The sequence below is a fragment of the Seriola aureovittata genome, chromosome 17, assembly GCF_021018895.1.
Source record: "Seriola aureovittata isolate HTS-2021-v1 ecotype China chromosome 17, ASM2101889v1, whole genome shotgun sequence".
Classification (NCBI taxonomy): domain Eukaryota; kingdom Metazoa; phylum Chordata; class Actinopteri; order Carangiformes; family Carangidae; genus Seriola; species Seriola aureovittata.
The window spans coordinates 20,729,072-20,754,536 of NC_079380.1; the positions used below are offsets into that span (position 1 = coordinate 20,729,072).

The window sequence follows — 25,465 nt, forward strand, 5'->3', positions numbered from 1 at the left end:
CTATGGAGCTGTAGCTTTTCAAATTTCCTCTCTTCTGAGCCCTTCAAGGACTTCTTCCTCATGTCGACTGAAAGAATGAGATTAAAAGTTCACTCCTGACCTTGGAGAAAGCAGTTGACAGAACGATCGTATCACAAGGTTCATTCAGTAGGTGTTCTGGTTCTGGATAGTATCAAACGACTGTTTCAGGTTTAGTTCTGAAGCCAACACGAACAAGAAGTCTTAAAAATGATCAGTCATATCCAAAAATATACAGCATACGTACTTTACATCCATATGCTGCTGTCGAGCTGATAGCAGCGTGTTTGACGTGTGTTTGATTGGTCGTGGTAGCTACCGTTGAGCGCCTGACGTCACCCTGGTAACAATGAGGTGGTTTTCCTGTTTTACTCCTGAGTGTTACTCCTCTTTCCCCCAATAGCCAGGCGGATGACGGGGAAAGGAATGCAGCAGATTCTGGGGGTCTGAGGGACAGAGGAGGCGGCTCCCCGGACAGCATGATTCATCCTCTGCTCGCTTATTTGTGTGTGTGTGTGTGTGTGTGTGTGTGTGTGTGTGTGTCACTACCAGACACATGGCAGGCGTGCTGATGGAGCCGGAGAGGAACGTTCTGGAAAGGCCAGGGATGGGTGAAAGAGAGGGGGACAGAGGGAGTTACAGTGCAGGACATGTGGCTCCAGTGGTGATGATAGACAATGAAAGGGTGCTAATGCAGATTACTGGACATACACTGTTACCCAGCAACAATACAAAGGGCTCCGGCCAGTCAGTGGCGGATTTACACACAGACACACACACACACACACAGGTGAAAATAATTACTGCAGAGCAACAGTCTGCTTGACAGACTTTCACTGACCACGACACTCCTGTTACGTTCACAATGTAACACACTGAAACTATGCTACTTCACTTCACTCTTGGGATGAAAATGACACGTGACGTGAAGAATAAAACCCATAAATCACATGAACTTTCCAGCAGGAAATATGAAAAATTTGAACTGCAGTTTCAGGAGTCCAGCCCCGGATTAATATTGATCCTACAGCATCAAATGCACTTCAGAACATGTGGTGTGATGGATAAATGTGATAAAGGCAGAGTAGTGGGTCTAATAGAAAGAAGGTTTTACCCACTAATAGATCTGAGATATGATACAGAAAAGGCCCTTAGGGTAATTGCAGAGAGGGGCAAAACTGCAAACAGCCCGAGCTCCAAGGTCCTGGTTGCCAGTGACGACACCAAGGTCATGTTCTCTGTAATGTTTCTAGGAATTTGTGGGTTTGAATGACCTGGTGTTTGTTGGGTAATTAAACATGGTGGTGATATGAAGACACTTTTAATTAGTGTCTTTAACATTGAGTGTTTCAGGTCAGAAATATTAAAAGAATATATAGTATAACAAAAGGGTTTCGTATTTCTCCTAGGGCCCTCTGCGCTTTACTGACAGAGGCAATAAAGAGACAATAAACAACCCAAGAAAGATGTAAAGTGACTTCAAGAGATGTAAAATGACAACATAAAGAGGCAAAAAAAACAATAGAGATTCAAAGTAAGGACAAAGAGAATGTTAAACAACTACAAAATGGGCAAAAGAACCATAAAGAGACACACAAGAAGTACAGAATGATACACTACAAATAGATTTAAAATTAGAGATGCAAAAACATCTGCAGAAAAAGAGAAATAAAATGTAAAATCTGACACCTTCGATTAATAAAGTAATAAATCTGAGAGTGTAAACAGAGAGCAAGAGACCTGCTCGAATCTTAGGGTTCCCCCACCCTCCACCAAATCCCACTTTAACCCCTGACTACAAACCGTTTTGCACTCACCTGTGTCTAGGTGAGGTGGGGGGAGGGGGGTGGGGGTGGGGGGGTCTGTTGCATGTCTGTGCCCTGGGGCCCATTATCTCATTATCCATCCATGTGGAAATTTATACACGTGCAAACACCGTGAACTCGTTAAAAAGTCTCGGGAATCGCAGTTGAAGTTGAAGAAATTAAAGCAGTTGTCAGCTGAAGATGCGAAAGCAGTTAAAGTGTAATTCTTGAAACTGTTTAAATTCAAAATTGAATTTCAAGTTTAAGCCCTGTGAACACTGAAAGTAGTTGAACTAACAGCTGAAGAGTAAGAGCTGAAAGACATTGAAGTTGCAGCAAGAGATAGAATTGAAATTTCAGCAGAGGTGATTGGAGGTAGTTGAAGTGTTTGCACTGTTAGTACTGGAAGTGTCAGCTGGTATATGAGCAGCAACAAGAGTTCAATTGTTAATCGCTGATGAGATCAAATCAGCTGATTGTCATTAAACAAAAAAGAGATACACAATGAAAAAGGAGTACTGACAGGTAGCGTGAAGTCGAAGCGTATGCGTTGTTAATAGTTGAAGTGTCAGCTGTACTGTTAGCAGTGACAGCAGTTAAAATGCCGGGTGACGTATTTGAACTGTCAGTTAAGAGCAGTTGACGTGTAAGTGCCGAAAGCAGCTGGAATGTCAGTTCCAAGCGTTAGAGATAAAAGCACTTGAATTGTCAGATGAAAGCAGTTGAAACTCTCACTGAAGTAGTTGAAGTGTGTGAGCAGATTTCTCGTCGGTCCGTAAGAACTGATAACAGTCGAAGCATCAGTTTGAAAGGATTTGATTCAGATATTTTTAGACTAAATGTCTTCGAATTTGACAGCTTTAATCTGGAATATTTAAAAAAAACAATTCATACATTAATAAATATATAGTATTAAAATATAATTTAGAGATTTAGTATTTCTCCATTAGAATTCTATCCCAGCAGTGTGGAGAAGACTTTGTAACGGTCACTATAACTGAGCAGTTAAATTGACTAAGAAATAAGAAGAGAATATAGTAGAATATAGTTTTTAAAATTCTTTTCGTGCTCATGTTGGTCCAGAGGTGGAATTTGGATTCATGATCTCAGTATTTAATAAAATCCTGCCTCTGGCCCCGATGAGCTCAGCGCACCAATAACCAGCTACCAATCAAGTTAAAAGAAAATAAACAGAGTACAGAAACTTCATAATGGACCTCATAAACTGGTCAACCTTATACCTCATGCTATTAAAATAAAGTAAAAGTTCAATTTTTGTATTTTGTAATGTTTCTAAAATGAACCCAGACTGTAGTCTCAAATTATTATCAAATGACAACAGAGTACCTGTTTGGATATGGAATTCTGCATTCAAAAATGTGCACACACTCTCATGCATGCACAGTCATATTCTCTCTCATATATATACATACACACACACACACACACACACACACACACACACACACCACACACACACACACAAAGCGAGGGGTCTTATAAACATTTCACTGAGAGAAGAAGAAGCACACACATGGAATTCGGACACTTTATTTGGGCATGATGGGAGAAGGGAAGGGCCTAAGCTGAGAGGGATAGAGATGTAATGTCTTGTGAAAGAGGAATAGAGGAATCCCTCACACTAAAAATAACAGACTGCAGTCAGATACTTACTGCAAGGTGGGATTTACTGTTTACGTTGACTCTAAGATCGTCTACTTTTGAGTACATTTACTGTGTTGGAGAATGTAATGTGAATGGTAGCTGATGAGTAAAGAGGCCTCTTTTAAATAAAAGATTTTAATGTGCTTTGTATTTACAGTATTTTCATTTTAAATGGATGAGGTTGGGTTTTTTGGGAGCTTAGTGAGATCATAACCAATCCAGCAATCCAAACAAAGGAGCAGTTTAACTGTCTGATGATTTACAATTTCTAATTTCTACCAGGACTGAAATTTACTGAACACACATGGCACATTTCAGAGAAAGTATTTCAGAGTAAAGAGATACATCAACAGCGAATACCACCGGAGAGACATCTGGGATGGCAGGAGAGCTCCAGGTTGAATACAGAGGTATGTTGTTATGGAGGCGTGAGGTCAGATGCAAGTCGTGAGTCATGAAATTTACCAAAGTGCAGACAGAGCATATCAAGGACAAAAAAAACTGTTTAGGAAGAAAAGATGCAGAAACACAGAAAAGGAAGGAGAGGAGGGGGATAGAGAGGGAGATTAGTGCAGTTTCAGAAACGCAGAAGGGCATTTCTACAGTAAGCCGTTTCTCCCTCCACCCACCGACCCCTCTCCTCACTCCACTCCGTCTGGCTATTTATGGTAGAAGGCCTCGAGATCCTGCGCAGCTCAGAGGAGTTCTGAAGGCTGAGTTCATGGCATCATAATTCCAACCTGTCGCTACAGTAGGACAGGAAGCTTCAAACAAACCTGGATTTGGTCAGTAAAACCACAAGCATGTTATTCAACATGTCAGCGAGCTCATATTCTCAGATCTTATACATCTGACTATACGTTGCTTTTTGTAAGACGTAAGAAGACAAAAAAAAAAGGTTGGAAACCACAGGTTTAATCTTTAATAAAGTGTTGTATTTTAAAAGCTTGTTATGTTATCCATTGTGTAAAGTCTTCATCTTAAAAGTAACTAGTATCTAAAGCTGTCACAAAAATGTAGTGGAATAGAAAGCGCAATATTTCCCTCTGAAATGTCGTGGAGCGGAAGATAAAGCAGAACAAAATCGAAGTACAACAAGATTAAATGACTTTATTACATAACTTACTCAACTTCTTCCAATATTTCAACTGCCACTTCAACTACTTTCAGTATTTCAAACCGTGACAAACGTCCAGTCTGTGAATTTTTCAGCAGCGAGCACACGTCTGTTTTCTTGACCTTTTGTAATCAGACTTATCCGAGGACTCGTCCCTCGTCCACGTTCCACCTGAGGGGCGGTGACGCAGCACGAAATGGACCGTCCATCCCTTTCAGTTGTTTTCACACTCCTTAAATCTTGGCCCTCACTCACAGGCTGGGACGGGCTCATGACATCTCCGGCTGAGCTAGGTGGTGACGCTGAAGGTGCCGCTTGTTAACAAGCTGGTTGAAAACTTATTTTGATCACCTCTGGAAAAAGGTTTGAGCACCTTGTAAAATCGGCTCCGTTTACAGAGTCTCCAAAAGTCTGGAATGTAGATTTTTTTTTTTTTTTTAAATGTGTTTTTGTTTCCCCAAGTCTGGGAAAGGTCTTCACCAAATTCCTCCTGAAATAGGCATATCCCTATAATCTATTTATTTTTACATAATTATAACTTGCTGAGAGTCGTGGCCGGCTGGTGCTGCTCACGAGGAACAAAGTCGAATCACAGATAGTGGTCCTTGTATGTGACATTTATAGACATTAATTCTTAAAAATGTCTTATAAACAAAGCTGACAGGAGGTAAACACACTCGAGAGGCTGTGGCCCTGTTGCAGATTCAGCAATGAAAGCAGCACAAACACAGAGGCGTACTGCACATGCTTCTTTGTGCTGGTAATGTGATAGAAATTGTGTTGAATCCGGCGACGACAGACGGTGTATTTTCCTAACACGCAGGTGTGTTTCTCTGTTTACACGACGCGCAGGTGATGATTTTTCACCCTGTGCGTGAGTGAAGTCCACGCCGTGAGTGTGTGCTGTAGTAGCAAGAGGAAATTTTCATTGAGTCTCTGTTACGTGACCATGTTTGGTAAAGCTCCTCAAGCGCAGTCTCTGACCAAGCCCCTTGACCGATTGGTGTGTACACACACACACACACACACGCACGCACGCACACACACACACACACACGCACATACACACACACAGGAGATGGTTCCAATCACAGACCTACTGTGGCTCAGACCCCGCCGCCCCCTCCTTCAAATCTTTCACTTTCCGTGCTCCTTCATATCTGCCTTTCATCCCCTATTTCAGCCAAAGTCTTGGCTTCACCTTTTCATCTCATTTTGAATGTCTCAGTCTGTTCTTCACTCTTCCTTTTTTGTTGAATATCTCCAACACTTTCCCCTCTTTCTTTCGCTCTCTCTCTCTCACACACACACACACACACACGCACGCACAATTTAAAAAGAAAAGAGTAATGGTGCCAACTACCAGTAGCTGGTCTTATTGTGCTTGGGTACGCAGCAGGCGGATGACTGGACCAGTTCAGTATGCCGCTGTCTGGATGCATTACACTGAACACAACAGGTCATTCTCATGCTGACATCATCGCTCAATAGCGAATTAGTACATTAAAAAGGAAACTTGGGGCGTAATTAAGAAGAAAAAAAGTTTCACCAAACATTTTCTCTTGTCTTCAGCTTTATTGAAGAACAACACTTTCAAGTAAGTCTCAGCTTTCAGCTCTACAATTACATGATCATTAGTAGTGGTCATTGTAGACGACAACAATCCGAGTCACAAGGTAATGCTCAGACGAGGACCCCTAAGGCCAGTGTGTAGTGTAGGCTGCTTCACATTAAAATCTCCAGAGAAAAACAAAACAGATCATAACAACAAATTGCATTGCATTAAGAGACAAAACAAAAGGAGACGGAAAGGGGAAGGAACATAAAGCCACACTGGCAAGTCATTCAAAGGAGAAAAAAAAAACAAAACAAAACTGGCAAGTCATTTGATTGAAAAGGTTTCCAGTCATTTTTAACAACTACACAAATTCTGTCATCTTTGTAATACTGAGATTCAACCCAATCTATATCATTGTACACCTAGGATCGAACTTGAAAATAAAGATTTAAGAGGAACAAAAGTGGGACAAATAGTTGTGGAAGTACCATGTGTAACCTTGAGAAGACCAGCACAATATAATGTTTATGTACCAATTTTAATGCAGCTTTGCTCCTAATGTTCCCAAAAGATCAACTCGACCTCGGATCAGCACATTGAGATGATTCGTATGTACCCATCTGATATATATATATATTTATTATATAATATAATGAACGTTGGCCTCCCCAAAGAAACAAAGGCAATTGGGTTGTTCTCACCCGATACATTACTCAGTACAGAATACAGATCATGGCCTTACAATAGCAGCTTTATCAAATTCATCAACCATTAATTCATTCTGTTGATTTTCCAAACAGCCCCAGGGTGTTGAGATACAGCACAAATATCGGGTCTTGAAATATATTCTGTAGAAAATCCTGAAAGTACAAAAACTCAGTCCAACAGTTTGTCTAAACTATAAGTCTAAACTCAAAGACATCCAAGAAGAAGCACACGATGCCGCTACAAGAAGTGTGTCAGCATCACTGCTCAGCCAGTCCCAGTAAAATCTCCTCCCACTGTAGTCATATTCCTTTTTTTAGTTTCTTGACTGAACAATATTACAGTTTTAATTCTACAGCTATTCACAGTTTTGAAGGCCGGAGAAATGAGATGTTAGCCTTCCCATCACCTACCTGTATATCTTAAAGAGCTTATGACAAAAATATAGTTCGATTTCCACTGCAAGCTCGTCTTAATGCCGCTAAATGACCCATCACAACATTCACCGAGACTTAGCCCTGTGTTCAGGAGAGCACAAAATAATCAACACAAAACACGCTCCCCGAGAGGGATCAGCTTTGGATTATAATACTTGGCCGGATTAATCGTTGTGCAGGCAGATTATAAAAATATATACATAGAGTATACGTATGGGACAGAGGGGAGATAATCACTGGATATTACATTAGAAAGATCATGCTAATCCAAATCTGACTGCATCACATCCACCGTTTGTGTAAAGGCACGAGTTACTGCAGCCCCTCCTCTGTGGTGACAGACAGAAATACAGGAGATCACTGAGTTATTGCTCCACAGGGAGTGTGCTTTATAGTTCCACAGTGACAACAGTGAAAACACCACCGGACATTCTCAGACTATTATAACTACTGATGTAACTACAGATACCAGGACTTAAAGGGGAACTCCACCGATTTTACACATCGAAGTTTCTTCACAGGTGTTGGGGTGGACTATAGGTGCACTATATATATATATATGTGTATATATATATATATATGCATATATATATATGTATATATATATATATATATATATATATATATATATATATATATATATTGTAAAGCCTTTTGTGGCTCCAAAAAGGAGCTGTGCAAAGTTTGATAAATTGCCTCAAGTGATGTCACTTGAGTCGGCGTCAGTTGTGGCTGAAAACTGGAAGTTTGAAAATGGAAAAACATCTGGGAGTGGTTGAGTTGGAAAGAAATGAGTTCTGCTCCTCCTCTCTGCTTGAGGCTAAAGGCTTGCGACTACGTGTTAGCTGCTGCTAGCATAACACACCCAAATCTGCAACAGTGGTGGATGTGTTGCACTCTGGAAAATGTAGGCACTGGGTTTTAAAAAGGAAGATAAATGTGTGGAATAAAAAAAAAAAAAAAAAAAAAAAAAACCATAGGTTCACCTGTTGGTAATAATCATTTTCAATTTGCGCCAGATGGTGCCAACTGTCAGTCGCTATTATGCTTAGCTGAGGTGGAAAAGTTGGTGCATTGATAAAAGAAAAATGCTACAGAGTGCCATGACTTACATGAAGCGTGTGACTGCAACATCACTCGAGCTTCTGCTTCATTGAGACTAAATATCGTGTCACATGAAACCGTCAGACGTGCTTGAAGCAGAGGAGAGGAGACTGTGACCTTCGTCAAATTAGTACATGTGAAAAACAGAAAATGCCACATTTCCATCACGACGTTTTCTGAATTGTTTTCCTGTTGTTTGACGTTTTTAATCATGTTATCTTGTTGCGTCCTCTTCTTCTGTAGTGATTTAATGGCCTGACTGTAGAATTCGCACATTCATTAGCATTTTCTTACAGATTTTTTTTTTTTTTTTTTTTAATTTGGTTGGAATTTGTTCTACATATGGATGGAGCCCTGGCTATGGTCTCTTGTTCTACTGCATCGATTTTTATCCTTGAAACAAACAAAAAAAAAACAACAATTTAGTGCAATGCTAATTCGGTGGTTTTTAAGCAAAAAGGAAACAAATGAAAATGTAAGTGGAGTACAAACTTACAATTTGTAGATTTAATTTCCAATGATCCACTTCTAGTGTGTTTGTGTGGCTAAAGTCAAATCTGAAACATCCTCTTGTGTTTCTGTCTGTCGTGATATCAGCTGTGTCGTTATTAGTGTCTGCTAACAGAGGACTGTACAACGAGAAGAATAAATGAATTTGTAAAAAAAAAATCAAAAAAATCAAGTAATGCCGCCTGTTACACACAGAATGTGGTAAGGATTAGTGAATTAGACGGACAGTATGCAAAAAGGTGCCTGCACACTTACTGTATGTGTCTATACTGTTGAGACATGCAGGGAGAGGAGAAAGGAATCAAAAACACATGCATTCAGTTCAGTATGCTCCGAGAGGAGGAAACATTAACTGTTTTGGAAGACAAACCCTTTTCAGCATTAGATTAATGCAATTAGTATTTAGATGTTATTCATCTATTTTAACTATTCACTAAGGCATCACAGAAATATGTCAATCTTACCATGCTTTATAGTGAGGATCTATAGTTTACGCAAAAAAAAAAAAAAAAAAAAACCCAAACAAACAAACATGCAGATTGCCACATTGCTTCCAACAGCATATTGTTGTCACAGATTAGTACAGCCAAATAAGTTTGATCGTTAATAGAGAGAATTTGGAAAAATGTTATGTTGCTAACATTCAGCAGAAGGAAGAGCACCATGTCGGCGTTTTAGAGGGGCACCATATACAGTGTACGGTTTGCATGCTATGCTTTACTATGCATGTGCAAACTTGTGTATGATCCCCTCCTCTATTAGGTTCTCAAGTCACTGAGAACAGAGGAGATAAGTGGAAGGTGGCCTATCCAAGCCTCCCGGGGTTGTTTCTCTAACAAAAGGTTCACCGACTGGACAGTCGAGAGGGAAAGGTGATGCCGCGGCGTTTCTTGGGATAAGCTCTGAAGACAGTTAGCAGAGAGGGAGAAGCCCCTCTGAACCAGTGATATCACAAAAGGTAACTTTTTTTTTTTTTTTTTAAATAGGCTACGTACAGTACAGTACAAACAAAAACAAAAATGTTGATTAACTCATGAGGAAGGGACTGACGAAGTCTCTGTAAGGCAGGGGGAGAGGTAGAACCAAATCAAATGTTCGAGCTGGACAGAGGAGCTCTATCCAGTGAGGCAGAGGGTTGCAACAGATGTAATGTGAGTTAGACATGTTACTGTGACTGCTAAGGACTTGAGGCTGTGTAAAATAATAAAAAGGGAACACAGCACAGTGATGCCAACACGATGAATACTGAAAAGGCAAAAGTCCTCCTGTGAAAAGCTAAGGGTGTTAGAGAGTTTGTCTTTCTCTCTCCTGCATGCATATTCTCAGGGTTTTTTTTTTTAATTTTTTTTTTTTTAATATAATCCAAATTATAAGGAGGTTGGAGGGGCATGGCTGGTGATATAGGCAGGCGCCACTTGTTACAAGGAGGCCACAGCAGGTGATACTGTAGAAGAGGCATTATGGTGTTTTTCTGTCTCTTTTGGAGAGGTCTGATGAGTAGTAAGACAAGAGCCCTATAGATTCACAATCACTGTATGGGTCTGATGGGAGAGCTCTTCACTCTGCAGGCCTCGTCTCTTCGAGTATGGACGGAGTATGAACAACAGAAGAGGCCTCCAGTCGTTGAGATGGTTGTCGTGTGAAGGGGCGAAGCTTTGTTAAACTTTGTGATCTTATTCCTCCAATATTATTGCTTTCCTGTCTTTCACAGGCACTTCAGAGGATTGGGCTTTGGCTGAAGTTGAGCGTGAGGGGAGACGAGAGGGATGATGGTAGTGATGAAAGAGGCGAGTGACAGACGGAGTTAAAAGTGTGCTTGTGAGCTCTATCTTGTCGTCTGCGACCAAAAGCTGTCACCCAGCAGGATACTAATCTGTCAGCGAAAACACTGAGGGCTGCAAAGGCTGGTGCTTGAGTGAGACAAGTCTCCTCGTCCTGTGTCGGGGTCACCTGAGGACTCTTAGCCCGGTCCACTAGCCGACTACAATGAGATCAAGGGCTAACTCTGGGGATACAAGGGCGGGGGTGGGAAGGACGCTGAGGCTATAGCCAAAGGGAGAGGCTGTGAGGTTCCTGGGTGTCCAGCCTCTCTCCCTGCTTATGTCTGTGTCTACACATCCTTGACTCTACATCTCTTTTAGTCTGTGTGGTTGTTGACATACTTCCTGTCTGAGGAAGACGATGCCTCTGCTCCTTCCTTAACTTTCCTTCCTCCTCTCCCTGTCAGGACTTTGTAGCAGCCACGGGCGATCTTGTACATCCAGATAGTGTTCAAGATATCCAAGGCAATGCAGGAGGAGATCCAGGCCACCTGGGCGCCCAAACCCAGCCGCTCAAAGTCTGGGGTGCCGAAGGTGGCGAATACACTGGCCCAGTAAGATGGCATGACGGCAATTCGCACAAGGAAGAACACCACCGCCATGGCAACACCGTTTGACACCACCATCCGGTGTGAGCGGGGGTACTTCAATACCTCAAAGAACCACCTGGAGGGAAAAGGTGATTGAGAAAAATGTCAGGGTGAAACATGTCAGCCCAATGTTATGAAAATGAATCCTAGTGGATTATTCACGAGCAGGGCTGACTCACCTTTGGTTCACAAACGGCGTGGATAACTCTGAAATGAGACGAAAGTTGGCAAAGTAGGGAAGCACACCACGAGTCTGCAGTGACCAAACACACACAAACAAAGCACAACACATGAACAACTCACGGTTAGATTACCATTTCAGTTCCTACACTCTGGGTCTAGAGGAGTGACTCACCAGCACGTATCCATATGCATAGAGCGCCGCCAAGTGGTGACAGACAAAAAAGCTGTCCCCCATTGTGCTCCAGTTACAAGCTAGCAGCACGAGGTCTGGAGAGCAGAGAGGAGAGGTTTATCACACAGCTGGCAAAGTGAAATGTCTGTTTGACTAGCTGGAGTATCATGTACATAACTGCCTTTTAAAGGCAAAGACCAACAACTGCACCGGTGCCGACTCCCAGAACAAGACGGGTTAAATTTTTATAATTGTGTTGTTTTATTTGAGACAATGTAAAAAGACATTTAAAGCTGAAGAATGTCAAATTAAATCTAAATTGTGGTCATAACCCTGAGTTTCTAAAACCGTCTGAGTTAAGTGTAGAGGGGTAGATAATGAAAAGGACTTTCTGACTCATATTGTTTCCTTTGACATATTAAACAATGTCTTTTCTTTGATCAGTGCATCTGCTAATCTAATCTTAGATTGCTCAACCTCTGTTATCCATGACAACGGATTAAATCCAAAATGACAAACACTGCATTGGTGGTAATAATCACGTTACTTCATGCAGCAGCAAATGCACCAGAAGCAGAACATTTGTAGAAGACTAAAGATATTTATGGCTAAAAATATCATAAAACTGCGAATCATAGACCCTGGATGAAAAACACTTTCTCCTACAGTTTCATTTGAGGGAGTGAATACAGTTTTTTATTAATGCACCTGTAAACCTTTATAAAAGACACCTTTGATGGCTACTGATTTAATCTAAAATGAGCAGCTTTGCCTTTGTGTTTGTAACTATAATCAAATTACTTCAGAATCAAAGTCGTTTTCCTTTGTGTGTTTAAAACATATTAAAAAAAAGACAAAGACTGACGGAAGCAAAAAACAAAAGCAGCTCACCATAAAGAAGGTAACCACAGGTTATGGCTACATTGAGTTTGACCAGACTTGGGTCACCCCTGTGGAACAAAGAACAGAGTGTAAAGGTAGTTTCCACACGGCTGTAACTCTACCACCCTGAAGGTAAACAATCCAGGATGGGGAAGCTGCTAAATATTGTGGGAAAACTCAAACTATGTGCTCTTCTGATCAATAATCTACTTCTGCAAAGAGAACATGATGCAAAACTAATTAACGTAACGACGTTAACACATTCATCATGAATCGCGTAAAAAGGTCACTCAAGGTTGATTGGCTAACACTGATGAGCTTGCTGTGATACCCTCGTACATGGATAGGTGTTGATTAAAAAGAACGGCGTGCTGACGAGGCTGGAGTCAGTCGAGTTGTGAATCTGTAACACGACAAAACGGCAGCGAATATTGATGTCATCGACTCTTTGATTCCCTCCTTCGACAAATCATCTGAATAAACAGTAGCTGGGTGCAGCCCACAGACCAATGACCTGTTCTCGTGACCGTCTGGTGTCTTTGCAAATAACATCTGTTCAAAATAACAATGAAGACGTCTCTGCTTCAATAGACATCTGATCCTGGTATCAGCCACGAGGATCATATAGCAAATGACTGGCCGACTGCGTCTGTAACAGAACCCCACAACACACATACTGTACAAACACACACACACACACACACACACACACCTACTGTACGATGGCTCACCTTACGCACTAGATGACCCCCCCCACCCCCCCGAGTTCACCACTGTCAAAATTTATCCTGCAGATTTCACCTGAGATTGTTCATTATCACATTATCTGCATTAAGCAAAAAGCACTTTGACTGAATACATGAGGAATATGAATCATATGCTTATTGTATTTTTGTGCATATGTGGCACAAATTTGTTTATGTCACTTAAAAATAAAAAAACTTTCAGGAACAATCAGGAACTTCTCATCAGCTTAGTTAATGAAGCATTGTGTTTCTCTCTCTGATTATTTATCTAATCTAATGTCTGAGCGACAAGAGAGTGCTCCCCCTGTTAACTGATCAGTCGTATCACTTTACCACTGCACTTAAGACAGAAATGCAGCGAGCGGCACGTGGAGCCTTGGATCAGACCCAACCTAAGTGACAGTGTGATAGTCAGAGAGTCTGCGAGTCGCAGAGTCCAAAATCTTCTTGGATGATCACATCAGTGTGATCCAGCTTCAGTTAATTAAATGTAAAGTAAACCCAAGCTCCTCTCTGCATGTGCAGTTAACCGACTGGTATTTTTGGCCAAGAAAATGATCTGCAGCTTTTTACACAGTAAACTTTTCTAATTGTGCTGGAGTCATGTCAGTCGAGAAGCACTTGCAGGAACATTAAATACTTTCCTTTCAGGTGCAAACACAAGTCTTGTCTGGTCCACACCTGTTTGTCTTCATACAAGTCTGCTTTTCATCACAGCAGGAAAAACACAGGATTATAATGTCTTAATCTGAATGAAAGAGTTTAAATAAGCTGCCAAAATTTACTATGATAAAAATATAAAAGTAAAAATTTTACATAAAGTTAATATTCAGTTAATTGAATCAGTTTCATGAGCATCACGACTTCCCACTTGAGAGGGACAACACTTTTGTTTTTCTATTTAATTTGACACGACAACTTTCAGTATTGTCATATTCCGACATCTTTATCTTAGTCTTTAGTCTTTATGCAAGTGGAACGTCCTTGTGTTGCACATGAAAGTGTAACATCACTTGTAATAATGTATTTGTCTCAGTCATGGACTGCTTTGCTTTAAGGCTCCTTTATACTGTGCGATTTCTGGCTGTGAGACGAAAGTTAACGGTCATGACAGAAACGTGATAAAGTCTTTGGGGGCGGTGAGACGCCGCCGTCGACAGCTGATCCGGAGCTTTGAAGACCAAAAGAGCCTCTGGCAAAATGTCACCTTATGTGTTACATAAAACATTTCCACCAGGTTGACCTCAACTCAACACCACCCTGAAATGTGGTCCCCCATTCACCTCCCACCACCCTGCACATGTCAAGTTCAAGTCTAGATAAGCCAATCATGAAATGCGGCAGGGGCATGGCGGTCAGACACGCTGCTTGTTAACTGAATAGATTATGATAACGGCCGAGGCGGCTCTGCCAGCCAGAGCGGCACTCTGAAAGAGCCTGAGCAGCGGCCCAACACAATGCAGGTTTCTAACAGTCTGGCTCTGGCCACTCCAGCCATACTGAGAGCAGCGGGGAGAACAATGCCGCTGTGTGACAGGTCTTAGTGATGCTGTAATACAATCAGATTGACTGGAGAATTAATGCTTGCGCCACTCCGGTGTTGCAACGAGATGAGCTTTAAGGCATTAAGAGACTGCTGGGGATCAGCTAGGTGCTGCTGGGTAAAGTGAGAAATTTAACAAGAGAAGTGAAGAAATAAAGTTAAAGTCGAAACATTACCACAGAGCGAGAGAGAGAGAGAGATAAACGCTTATCAGCTTTTCCTATTAAATTCTGTCCAAAAAAAAAAAAAAAAAAGTGCATAAAGACAAAGACTACAGACACTAAGCACCTGAACACTCAGCAGATGAAGATTGGTAGCAAGAGGAGGGAGGGAACCCCTCTTGAACCCCCCCCCCTCCTTTTTTTCTCCCCCGTTTCGCCCCATCAGCGATGCAGGCCGGGGCCGACACAGAGACAATAAGAGCAAGGGAGGTGTGCTGCATTGATTCGACAGCCCAAGATGTGCGGTGCTGCTACAATGGAGAGCTAGAGGCTGGAGGAGGCTCATGGAGGGCTATTGGTGGTATTGGTGGTGAGGGAGGGTGGGGGGTCCTCATGAAGAGAGAGGCAGAAGGAGGGGGCAGAAGACTAGGCTGCTGTTGTTTGCTATGAAAAGGAGCCTTGTTGGCTGGATTTCTAGTCCGTCTGCTAGAGAACCAGAGAGGAAGCGAAACAGAGGAAACGGGGAAAGAGAGATAGAAGAAAAAGCAGAAGAGGAAGGAGGAAGGAGTGATGAAAGATTAGTGAGACAGGAGAGAAAGACAGAGAGCTGGAGAGATATGTTTTTAAAAAAAAGGGCCGATTAAAACATTGGAAAGGAGAAAGAAATTGGGAGGAGAAATTACCATTTCTCTCTTTTAGGATTCATTGATGCAAATAACAGAGTCAGCAGAAGCAGAGCAGGTGAAACACAGAGACAGAGAGGAGACAGAAAAGACAATAATCAAAGGCTAAATCCACTGAATCTACAGCTCTCTGGAGACTCCACTGACAAGTTAGATCCACTCTCTCTCCTTCCCTCTTTTCATTCTGATGAAGAGAACGCCATCGTCATCTCTCCAAAAAGGTATTAACTGCCATCCCTGATGATCCTTCACTGCTCCTCTCCTTCCATCTTCATCCCTTCATCTGTTTCCTCTCTCCCTTGTGAGCTAGTTGTCTGAAAAGGCAGCTGTGAGAAGGCAGGTTTCTCCTAAAAGCACCTAAAGCATTCACGCTACTTCTTTTTCTTAGCCCGGCAGAATGCCGAGGCTCGGCGTGTCAGGATTTTTGCCTTTTCCATCGAGTAAACCGCATCATTTCTTATTTGTTTACGAGGGTTTATGGGGTGGTATTCATTTCATTTGCATGTCACAGATTCTCTTGTTTCATTATATTACAAAGTTGTTGGATATTTTGCTGATGAATTTTGTTTCTGTTCCTCTTACCAGACGGGGTTGGCGTTGACCGCGTCATCGAACCACAGGATGTACAGACAGAACAAACCCACAATCAGAGCGTGCACAGTCGACACCAACCTGAGGATGGACACAAACGCACAAGATCAGATAATAATAAACATGAGGCTAAGAGGAGTTTACAGGCAGGAAGTGTAACAAATGGGTAACGGCGTGCATACGTCTCTGCTGTCTTGCTTACGTGTCTGTTCATTCTTGTATACAGTATAAAATAAAATCTACGTTGTCCCGTGTCCACATGAGTGTGACTTCTTTTAATCAGGCCTGATACAGCATAACCGCTGATCTCTGGAGTGTCTCTTCAGCGGCCCAGATAACTACTCCAGAGGTCCAGTGGCTCTTATCTCTCCTCTCCCAGAAACACAGTTCCTCCACTGTCACAGTGCAGCCTCTGGGGCACAGTGAACCCTGTCCACAGGCAGCTGCTGCTGGCCTGAGCCCGGGCCAAGACCGGCTCTACAGATGGGCCAGTGTATGAGTGGATGAGTTCACTATTTTTGCTGAATCAAAGTCAAGTGTCTGAGGGTCAAGGTCCATCTCGCCAAAAACAAACGTGGGGTCAATTTTGTCAGGATGTCATGACTTTGCAGCGTTACACAACAACAGTATTCTAGGGAAGCGTGTCTCAGTAGAGCTATGATGCAATTTCAATTCAGATTCAAATGTCATGTAATCATTTTGAATACTTGTCATTCAGGTGTCAAAGAAACTTCCACTGAAGTGTCTGTGTGTATTTTCAGATATATTAAATGTGATATCTCATTTAGCTGTATTTAGCCTCAACACCCAAAAGACTAAGTAGTCACATTCTTTGACTTTGATCCTCTAAAATCCTGTGAGATTCCTCTGACGTCTGTTAAAAAATATGATTGATTTAGTTTTGAATGGTAAACTGTGTTCAAACCCTGTAGCATGGTCATGAACATTAGCAGAGTTTCCGTGCAGTGTTTTATGACAAAGGTGATCCACCGTGCCTAAAACAAACAAAACCTCTGCAAACACCAAAAAAATATAAAATTCATACACATAGATCAGCTCACATCAAGGAAAGAAGAATAGAGCCGTAATCTCACACAGCATATGAGATATATTTAACAAGGTGGCTTCACTTTTGTTTTGCCTACATCTACTGATCATATAAGATGTGTCAGGGTCTGTGTGGCTTATGGCCTCAGCTAGACACGTGTTTTTTTTAACAAACTCAACTATGTATTATAACTACGTATATACAGTATTCTGTGTCACATCTGTTTCTGCGAACACACAAGATCAAATGAATAAGCATGATAGCAGGAAGTGTAACGACTGGTTAATCATTAAAATAGGGAGTGCGCATGTCTCTGTTGTCTTGCTACGTGTCTGTTCAATGCTTGCTTACAATATAAAATTACATCTACGTTGTCCACATGAGTGTGACTTCTTTTCCATCAGGCTTGATACAGCATGACCGCTGATCTCTGGAGTAGTTATCTGGGCCGCTGAAGAGATACTCCAGAGGTCCAGTGGCTCTTATCTCTCCTCTACCAGAAACACAGTTCCTCCACTGTCACAGTGCAGCCTCTGGGGCACAGTGAACCCTGTCCACAGGCAGCAGCTGCTGGCCTGAGCCCGGGCCAAGACCGGCTCTACAGATGGGCCAGTGTATGAGTGGATGAGTCCACTATTTCTGCTGAATCAGAGTCAAGTGTCCAAGAATGGAACAGACATGGAGGACCTTGGCTAAGACAAGTTGGTAAAACCCAGAGTCCAAATTGCTGCAGGCCACGTCGTGAATCTATTTATAATCTCAAAAACGAAAGGAGCTGCAGTTTAAAAGAAGAAGACTGACAATAAAGGAAACACACGAGATGAACACGCGACTCTGCTCTTTCTTTGGAAACGCTGTCTCCCTCCCGTACTTGCACTTAAGTCTTGGTTACATAAACAGCACACTGACACACTGAGAGCAGGCTGTTATGCAACAGTAGACCACTCTAAAGTGAAGCATCAGTGCCTGGCATTTGACTTGTTTCAGATTCTTCGGTCAATACTCTCTGTGCTTTCGATCATACACAGACAGGCTAATGTAAACTATGGTTGTATGAATCACAGATTATCTGTGAGCACAAGAAAAAAAAGGGGCAAAGGGAAAAAGGGGGAGCGACAAAACAACAGCCAGTAACAGTCAGTGAAAAATGTTATGCAACGACAAATGACTGCCCTCTGAACTTCTACCCCTGAGGTTCCTGTTTGAAACTTAAAACCTCTCTGTGCTCCACCAGCCATTCATATCACAACTGTAGTTGTGTGGAATTAATGATGAGTCGGCCCGAGGTGCATCAGGGTCCATCTCAAGAGAGCTGCATCATCAAATGATGCATCATGACTTTGCAATGTTACACAACAACAGTATTCGAGGAAAACATGTCTCAGTAGACCTATGATGCAATTTCACTTCAGATTCAAATGTCATGTGAACATTTGGAATATTTTTCATTCAAGTGTCAAAGAAACCGTAAATACAAAACAACCTAGTGAAACACACAACTTCCACTGAAGTGTGTGTACTTTCAGATATATATTAAATGTGATATCTCATTTAGCTGCACAGCCTCAACACCCAAAAGACTAAGTAGGAACATTCTTCGACTTTGACTCCCTAAAATCCTGTGAGATTCTTCCGACATCCGTTAAAAACATAATTGCTTTAGCTCAGAGTGGTACACTCTGTTCAAACCCCGTAACCCCTGTGAATATTAATGAAGTTTCCTACAGTGTTTTACAGCAAAGGCGGGCCACCTCGCCTAAATCAAAGAAGAAAAAATTCACTTTTGTTGAAATAAAACTGCAAACTTCTAGGAGAGAAGAATAGAGCCATAATCTCACACATATTTAATGAAGGTGGCTTCAGTTTTGTTTTTCCAACATCTATAACATAACATATTTGATGTGTCAGGGTCTGAGTGGCATACGGCCTCAGCTAGACATCTTGACATATGTGAGTAACGCAGTGTTTTTTTTAACAATCTCAACTAGGTATCAGCATACAGTATTCTGTGTCACATCTGTTCCCACATGACATAAGGTATATGAGATGGGTGGCAGCTCCACATATGGTGAGTTTGAAAATCATGGATTTTAAAAACGTATGTCCCGGTTGCTGAATGTCTGTCAAGCATCACAACAAAACTTTTAATGGGGAGAACTAATATTTTCCCCACTACTTTCTTGTCCAGAATTAGACCAGATCAGGACTGTGCTTATGTCTATACAGTAAAAACGAAAATGAGGTAAAAAAAAAAGGTGTTAATTAGTGAGATTTAGAAGAGCTGATTGCTGAATTTTGTTATCTTGAGACAGCGGCGGACTAGCAGTTCTCACAGCAAGAAAGCAAATGTACGTATTAGATTTTTCAGACTAAGGTTCATTTGATAACGAGGGACCCTATCTTTAGTGTGATACACCCCTCACATAAAAACATGATAACCTTTCACATGGTACCAAGATCAAACTGCCACAGTGCTGGTCTATTTAAAAAAAAAAAAGGCCTGTTTATAGAGAGGGAGTGGCGACTTCCTGTGACACACCTGGAGTTCCACTCGGTCAGTTTGGTGGGAGGCAGCCGTCCATAACCTGGTGTGAGGGCGTAGGAGAGCCGCGGGCTGGCCACTGAGAAGAGTAGCTGGAAACCCACGAAGCTGCCAGCTACCACGGTCAACTCTCTCGTCTCCATCACTCACCTAAACACAGCAGGGAGGGAGACGGGAAGGGAGGGGTGTGGGCAGAGAGAAACACAGAGAGGGTGATACACATGGACAGGTTCAGCGGATGACTGTCAGTCATCCTGGGCAGCGCCAGAAGAGAAACTGAGGTGGCGGCGGTGGTGAGAGGGTGAAGCGGCACCCTGTGTGGTTCATCCAGTCCACAAAGAAAGGAAAAGAGACAGAAGGGAAAAAAAAAAATAAGCTGAAGACATGGGCTGTCTGATGCAAGTAACATGAGAGCTTTAGACAGGCAGGGCAGTCCACAGAGGGGAAGAGAGGATGAAAAGCACAGAAGAGGCACTAGAGTTAAGGGCAACAGAGGGAAAAACACAGAGTGGCAGAGACAGAAAAAAAAAAAGTTAGTGGGTTCTGTGAATACAGTACGTAGCACAGCGTTTAGATTTGGAATAAAAGGTCTCTATTATTATGCATATTTTGCAAGGGGATTACAGTGAGTTGTTTAGGACACACCAAAAATCCCTGAGAAGAAAACAAAGGCTGAGCGAGGGAAGAAAAGAGGATTGTCAAGATGAAGCAACTGGCTCAGTTCATGAGACAGAGGCTGTGGAAGACTGTGTTACAAGTTTTTAGTTTGTATTTTACTTCATAAATGCACTTTATTATTTCATAATTTATGTTTAAATCGTCGGTGTACTAGAACTTATTGTTTCCTTATTGCTCACACTTTGATTTATCAAACAGATTTAAGTGTTGTATTAGTAGCATTAGCAAAAGGAGTTTAAGTGTTGGACCAACAACAACTTAAACTTATGTAAGAAAACGCAGACGGAGGATGTAGATGTGCAAGCTACTGGCTGTAAACACATGCAAATACACAGTGTACAAACTAATTGAAGAGATGTGTTTACACTCATGCGGGTCAACAAACTAGAAGCCTTGTGTCTTCACATCAGAGGTGAGTAGAGATGACCTTAAACGGCATCCAGTTTGCAAAAGCAGGAAAATCAGTTCGTTCAATTTGTCTTTTTCCAGGCATGGTTAAATTAGGAAAGTGGAGAAATGTAATCTTTGAGTCAATTAAGTTGTTTTTTCCATTCACTTTAGATTTACGTTACAGCTCAAACTGTAATCTTTTTGGCTTTCCAGAATTGCTTACATTCAGGAACAAAAAATTCAGACTCTGTTTTGAGCCACCGGATGTCTCAGGGTCGGGCCAAATCATCAACAACTTGCTGACTCTTGCCTGGCCTCGACCTCTAGACAGACAAAATAAATGGCAAGCACTGTAGTCCTCGTAATTCATAGTCCTAAACTTGAATGAGGAGTAGAGTTTATGACATGGTTAGCAGCTTGCTAGTGTTCCACAAAAATTATCATCTGGCTTTGTTTGTCAGCTTTCACCTTCTCAAATCACAAAAGCTGGTACAACTGCAATTGCAGCAAAAAATGTCCACGTATCAATATCCAAATAAGAGCCCTTATTAATCTGTAAGAACCTGAGAACACAAAAGGTCACTAAAGTGCATCCTCATCATGACCTCTCATCTGTTCTTGAGCAACATCAGCTATTGCCACACCACTGTATCTCTGCTGGTCTGGACTCTGGCCTGAAAAATGCACTCTAATTCTGATTAAACCATAGAAATTATGCAAGCTATCTAAAACCACTTATTCCAGGAGAGCTGATGATTAGGATTGTGCAAGGTAAAGATTACTTCTGACTGGCAGAGACACAGGTAAGAACCTATTATAATGCTTTATAATAATAATATTTCCTGAAGGCATTGTGATTGCAAAGCAACCTATATAGTTGAGCCACTGGGCATCACATGACACTTAAGGCACGTAGCCCACGTTAAGTTCTATTTTTGCTCTAAAAATGTCCACTGTTATGCATGCAAACTGTACCATAAAACACAAGGAAACGAAGCACAAGAACAAGCTGTTGAAGAAAACAAAGCACCTCAAGACAAAGTACCGAAAGCAAAACCCATCAATCTCTGCTCAGAGCCACCAGAGGCAATCTTCAAGCACTGCAAAATGGATCAAAATAGATAGGATCCCTGGCAGTCTGGAAATAGACGTTAAGAACTGCAACTCCTACTCCACTGAGCTTCCCAATGCCCCTATTCTCTAGAAACTGGCAAGTTCAACAGGGGAGCTGAGGCGGCATTTTGTTCTTGGAGGAGCCACACCGCCCTGAGAGCCTCTTATTGTCCCCAACAGCAGCAGCAGCAGCAGCTATGCACATTCCTGGGTCACGTTGATCATATGCAGCATGTGCCTGAATAATTCATTGGCGTTCTTCACCTGGCAGGCTGGTTCACACTGCCCCATGGGAAGAGGCAGCACACAGAGGCTCCTTCACTGCGGTTGACAGCCCGGACAGGAGAGGTGCTCTGCCGTCCACGTTTGACCTTGTTCCGCTGCACTATCCTGCTGCTGTCAGCAAAGCATGACCCCTTGACATATCGACCAAACATAAATAATAGCGGTTCAATTTCCCCTGTTCCTCTGGAAATCTAAACCGGCCCCTGTCTACCGCATTGCTACACCAGACCAATGGGTCTGACTCGCTCTGTGGCAGCCCTGAAGACACAATCCTTGGCCAGCCTGATCTTTACAAATCTCTGCAGGCAGGTTCGATCGCGGCATGAATACTGATAAATAACTGAAGCTTATTGCCATTTTAAAGCTGACAGAAATCTTCCCGATTGGCCTACAGACTCTAGCAATAAAACAACAATAAACTCTCTCCTCTGTGATTCAGAGCATTGTGCACACTGCACACAGCGACTGGCCTGTGCAAATTCAAAGTAAAGGGTGTATGCAACTAGCAGCAACTGACTACCTTTACTTGATAAGTCCAACGAGCTTTGCAGTAGGTGCAAATGCATAACAAAAGCGTTGCAGACAGTTACTGGTGACTACTGGAGAGGAACGTCTCAGATGCCATTATTATCGGGCCACATTATCACAATACAATGCAGCTTTACCACACAAGACAAGCAGGTGTTGAACGAGTGGTAACAAGCAGCCGAGCCGGCGGCCAAGTCTCAGCCCTATGAATTTTCCTGGAGCAAAGTTGTTGACTAAAACAGTTGAGGAGTGCTACGTATGCTGTTAGTGCTGCAGCCACAGGGAGACAGCAGGAGAGAGCCACAGAGCTGTTGCAGTCAGGAGGTTTGTACGGTTAAAAAAAAAACAAAAAAAAACATCTCAATTGTGTTAAAGATAAAAATAAAAATACAGCATACGCATTATGGTTGATGTGGTGGAAGGATTAGGTAGCGCTCTGTTACCTGCTATCCGTCGCATAGGTCTGTGTAGGCGGATAAACCTCCGTTTAGCCACCGTCTTCTCCACTTTCTTACAACTTGACGTTAGCTAGCAAGTCGGCTACACCGATACAGCCCGCTGGCTCTCCCTGTGCGACCCCGGGAAAGAGAGAAGAAAAAGCCGCCTCTGCTACGCGAACAAAGCCGTGTCCGAACAACCATTACAGCCCGGAGGAAGATGGCTCTTCTTTACGGGGTTTGTTTCCTCGATACCATGTGTTTTTACTTAACAGCCCGATTGAAAAGTTTTTTCCCCCCGTTTTATTTTAGCGTTGACAGTAAGGACCCGAGTGGTGACGTCGACACGCACCCACCTCCTCGTGCACACGCCCCCACGGCACAGGCTACACCCACGAGGAACAAAGGCCACAGTGCTGTATAATTGATGATAACATGCACCAAGATAGATAATGGAGACTTAAGGGACTGTATTAATGTCTTTGCATGTTACAAATCACCACTTAACGTTATAGCTAATCGTTTTGCTTTAGGTTTTACAATTCTGAATTTAATGATCCAGCATCCCGGGTGTCCGTTCATTTCCAAACAATATCAAAATCTATTACCACTATAAGCCAGCCTTACCACTGTAAGCAAGTGTTTGGTCTGTTTCCTAAGTCTAATGAATTTTCTGGTAACCATTGGCTGCCTTGTGAAGGTTGATAAATATGAATTCTGAAACTGTACCAAACACCTTCAAAACTATTTTGAAAAAGTAGAGCTGAAAGATTAGTCAATTAATCAATAAGTCAATTGGCAGAAAATTATTACTATTTACTATTTTACTATTTTGATGATCAGTCATTCTCCAAGCGCAAATGTCAAACATTCTCTATCATCTTCTCCTACGAGAGGATTTGGTGCTTTTCTCTGTTTTATATCGCTGTGAACTGAGTATTTCTGAGGTTTGGAGCATTGAATAGATAAAACAAGTGAGCTCAAGATGTCAAGTGGGGCTCTTACAAATACACTGGTGTGGTCCTTTAAATAAAAAGTGAAATGTAGTCACTGTTTAACAGGTGAGACGGAGATGCACTTCCTCCGAAAATGTAAATCATTAAATGAAATATGGAACATTTACTTTAACCATTTCAGTTCTGTAATTCCTAAACGACATTTCAAAATTAAAAAAATACTCATAGGAGAAGGAGACAGGGCATATCTCGCTGCCTAAGATACATCAACATGCCATAACCTGAGGGCCAGTGAATGACCTAGACGCACACACACATGCATGCAAATAATATGTAATATATATTTAATATATACATGTACATCGATCTTTCATGCCAATAAAGTACTTGTGAATTTGAATTTGAATTTGAAACGTGAGAATTTGGCCAGAGAATTATAGTATGATAAGGAAGGCATTATCTTTTGTCTTGGCTTGCAGGGCAGAGATTGAGATATGACTCAATCTAGTTTATACCAGCATGCTGCACAGGTGACAAGGAAACACCTTTAGCCACCAATAGACTGTGGAATGTGAGAGGAAATGGACACACCTTGGGCGAAAAACATGAATTCATGTGGAACGAGTAACCTTCACACTATTAGAGCAAATGAATCAACTGTAGATCCTGATAGTCTATGCTACATTGTCAGTTCTGACGTGGGGTCATTTTCAGCCTGCTAATGAGTTTTTATTCTTTAGTCTGGAGTGGGTTGTCGTTTGTCATGGCAACTGTCTAACTTCTTTGTCTGTCATTTTCCAGAATGACACGTTGAGTCAAGGTTGTCTATCTGGTTCCACCATACACACACACACACACACACACACACACACACACACACACACACACACACACACACACACACACACACACACACACACACACACACACTGAAAAATGTTCTTCTCATACTCACATACTGGCTTGTAGCCTTGGGCTTACATTGTGTGGCAATAAAAGCTCTGTGGGCAAAATCAAACTAGGCCTACATAAGGTAATATATAGTTATAAAGGTATACGTTTCATTGAATTGCTTTGAAAATTAATAATTCTGTTTGGGTTAATGAGTTCATATGAGTGGATCGTACCCTCTATTAAAGAAGTGAGTGAGTCAGAAACAAGCATGGAGTCAGAGACATTTTGAAAGATGGATTGCACA

The 25,465-nt window shown here is 42.0% G+C and overlaps 1 protein-coding gene and 1 long non-coding RNA gene across 2 annotated transcripts; one reads left to right on the forward strand and one right to left on the reverse strand.

The window, feature by feature from the left end:
- Positions 1-3,358: 3,358 nt before the first annotated feature.
- Positions 3,359-23,644, reverse strand: tlcd4b (TLC domain containing 4b). Its single transcript, XM_056401504.1, has 7 exons — positions 23,318-23,644; positions 19,878-20,030; positions 16,282-16,371; positions 12,576-12,634; positions 11,685-11,779; positions 11,509-11,582; positions 3,359-11,405 (listed from the first exon to the last, which is right to left on the reverse strand). Exons 2-7 carry the CDS (start codon positions 20,021-20,023, stop codon positions 11,057-11,059), a joined length of 813 nt encoding a protein of 270 aa, XP_056257479.1. The 5' UTR covers positions 20,024-20,030; positions 23,318-23,644; the 3' UTR covers positions 3,359-11,056.
- LOC130185181 (uncharacterized) lies at positions 15,370-16,544 on the forward strand. Its single transcript, XR_008830110.1, has 2 exons — positions 15,370-15,920; positions 16,285-16,544. It is a non-coding gene; the product is annotated as an uncharacterized LOC130185181 (long non-coding RNA).
- Positions 23,645-25,465: the final 1,821 nt, after the last annotated feature.

Coding starts and splice junctions, on each gene's coding strand:
- tlcd4b (XM_056401504.1), bottom strand. CDS start 20,023: ATGGAGACGAGAGAGTTGACCGTGGTAGCTGGCAGCTTCGTGGGTTTC. Junction 12,635..16,281: donor GTCAACGCCAACCCCGTCTG/GTAAGAGGAACA, acceptor TTTGTTCCACAG/GGGTGACCCAAGTCTGGTCA. Junction 11,406..11,508: donor ACGCCGTTTGTGAACCAAAG/GTGAGTCAGCCC, acceptor TTTTCCCTCCAG/GTGGTTCTTTGAGGTATTGA.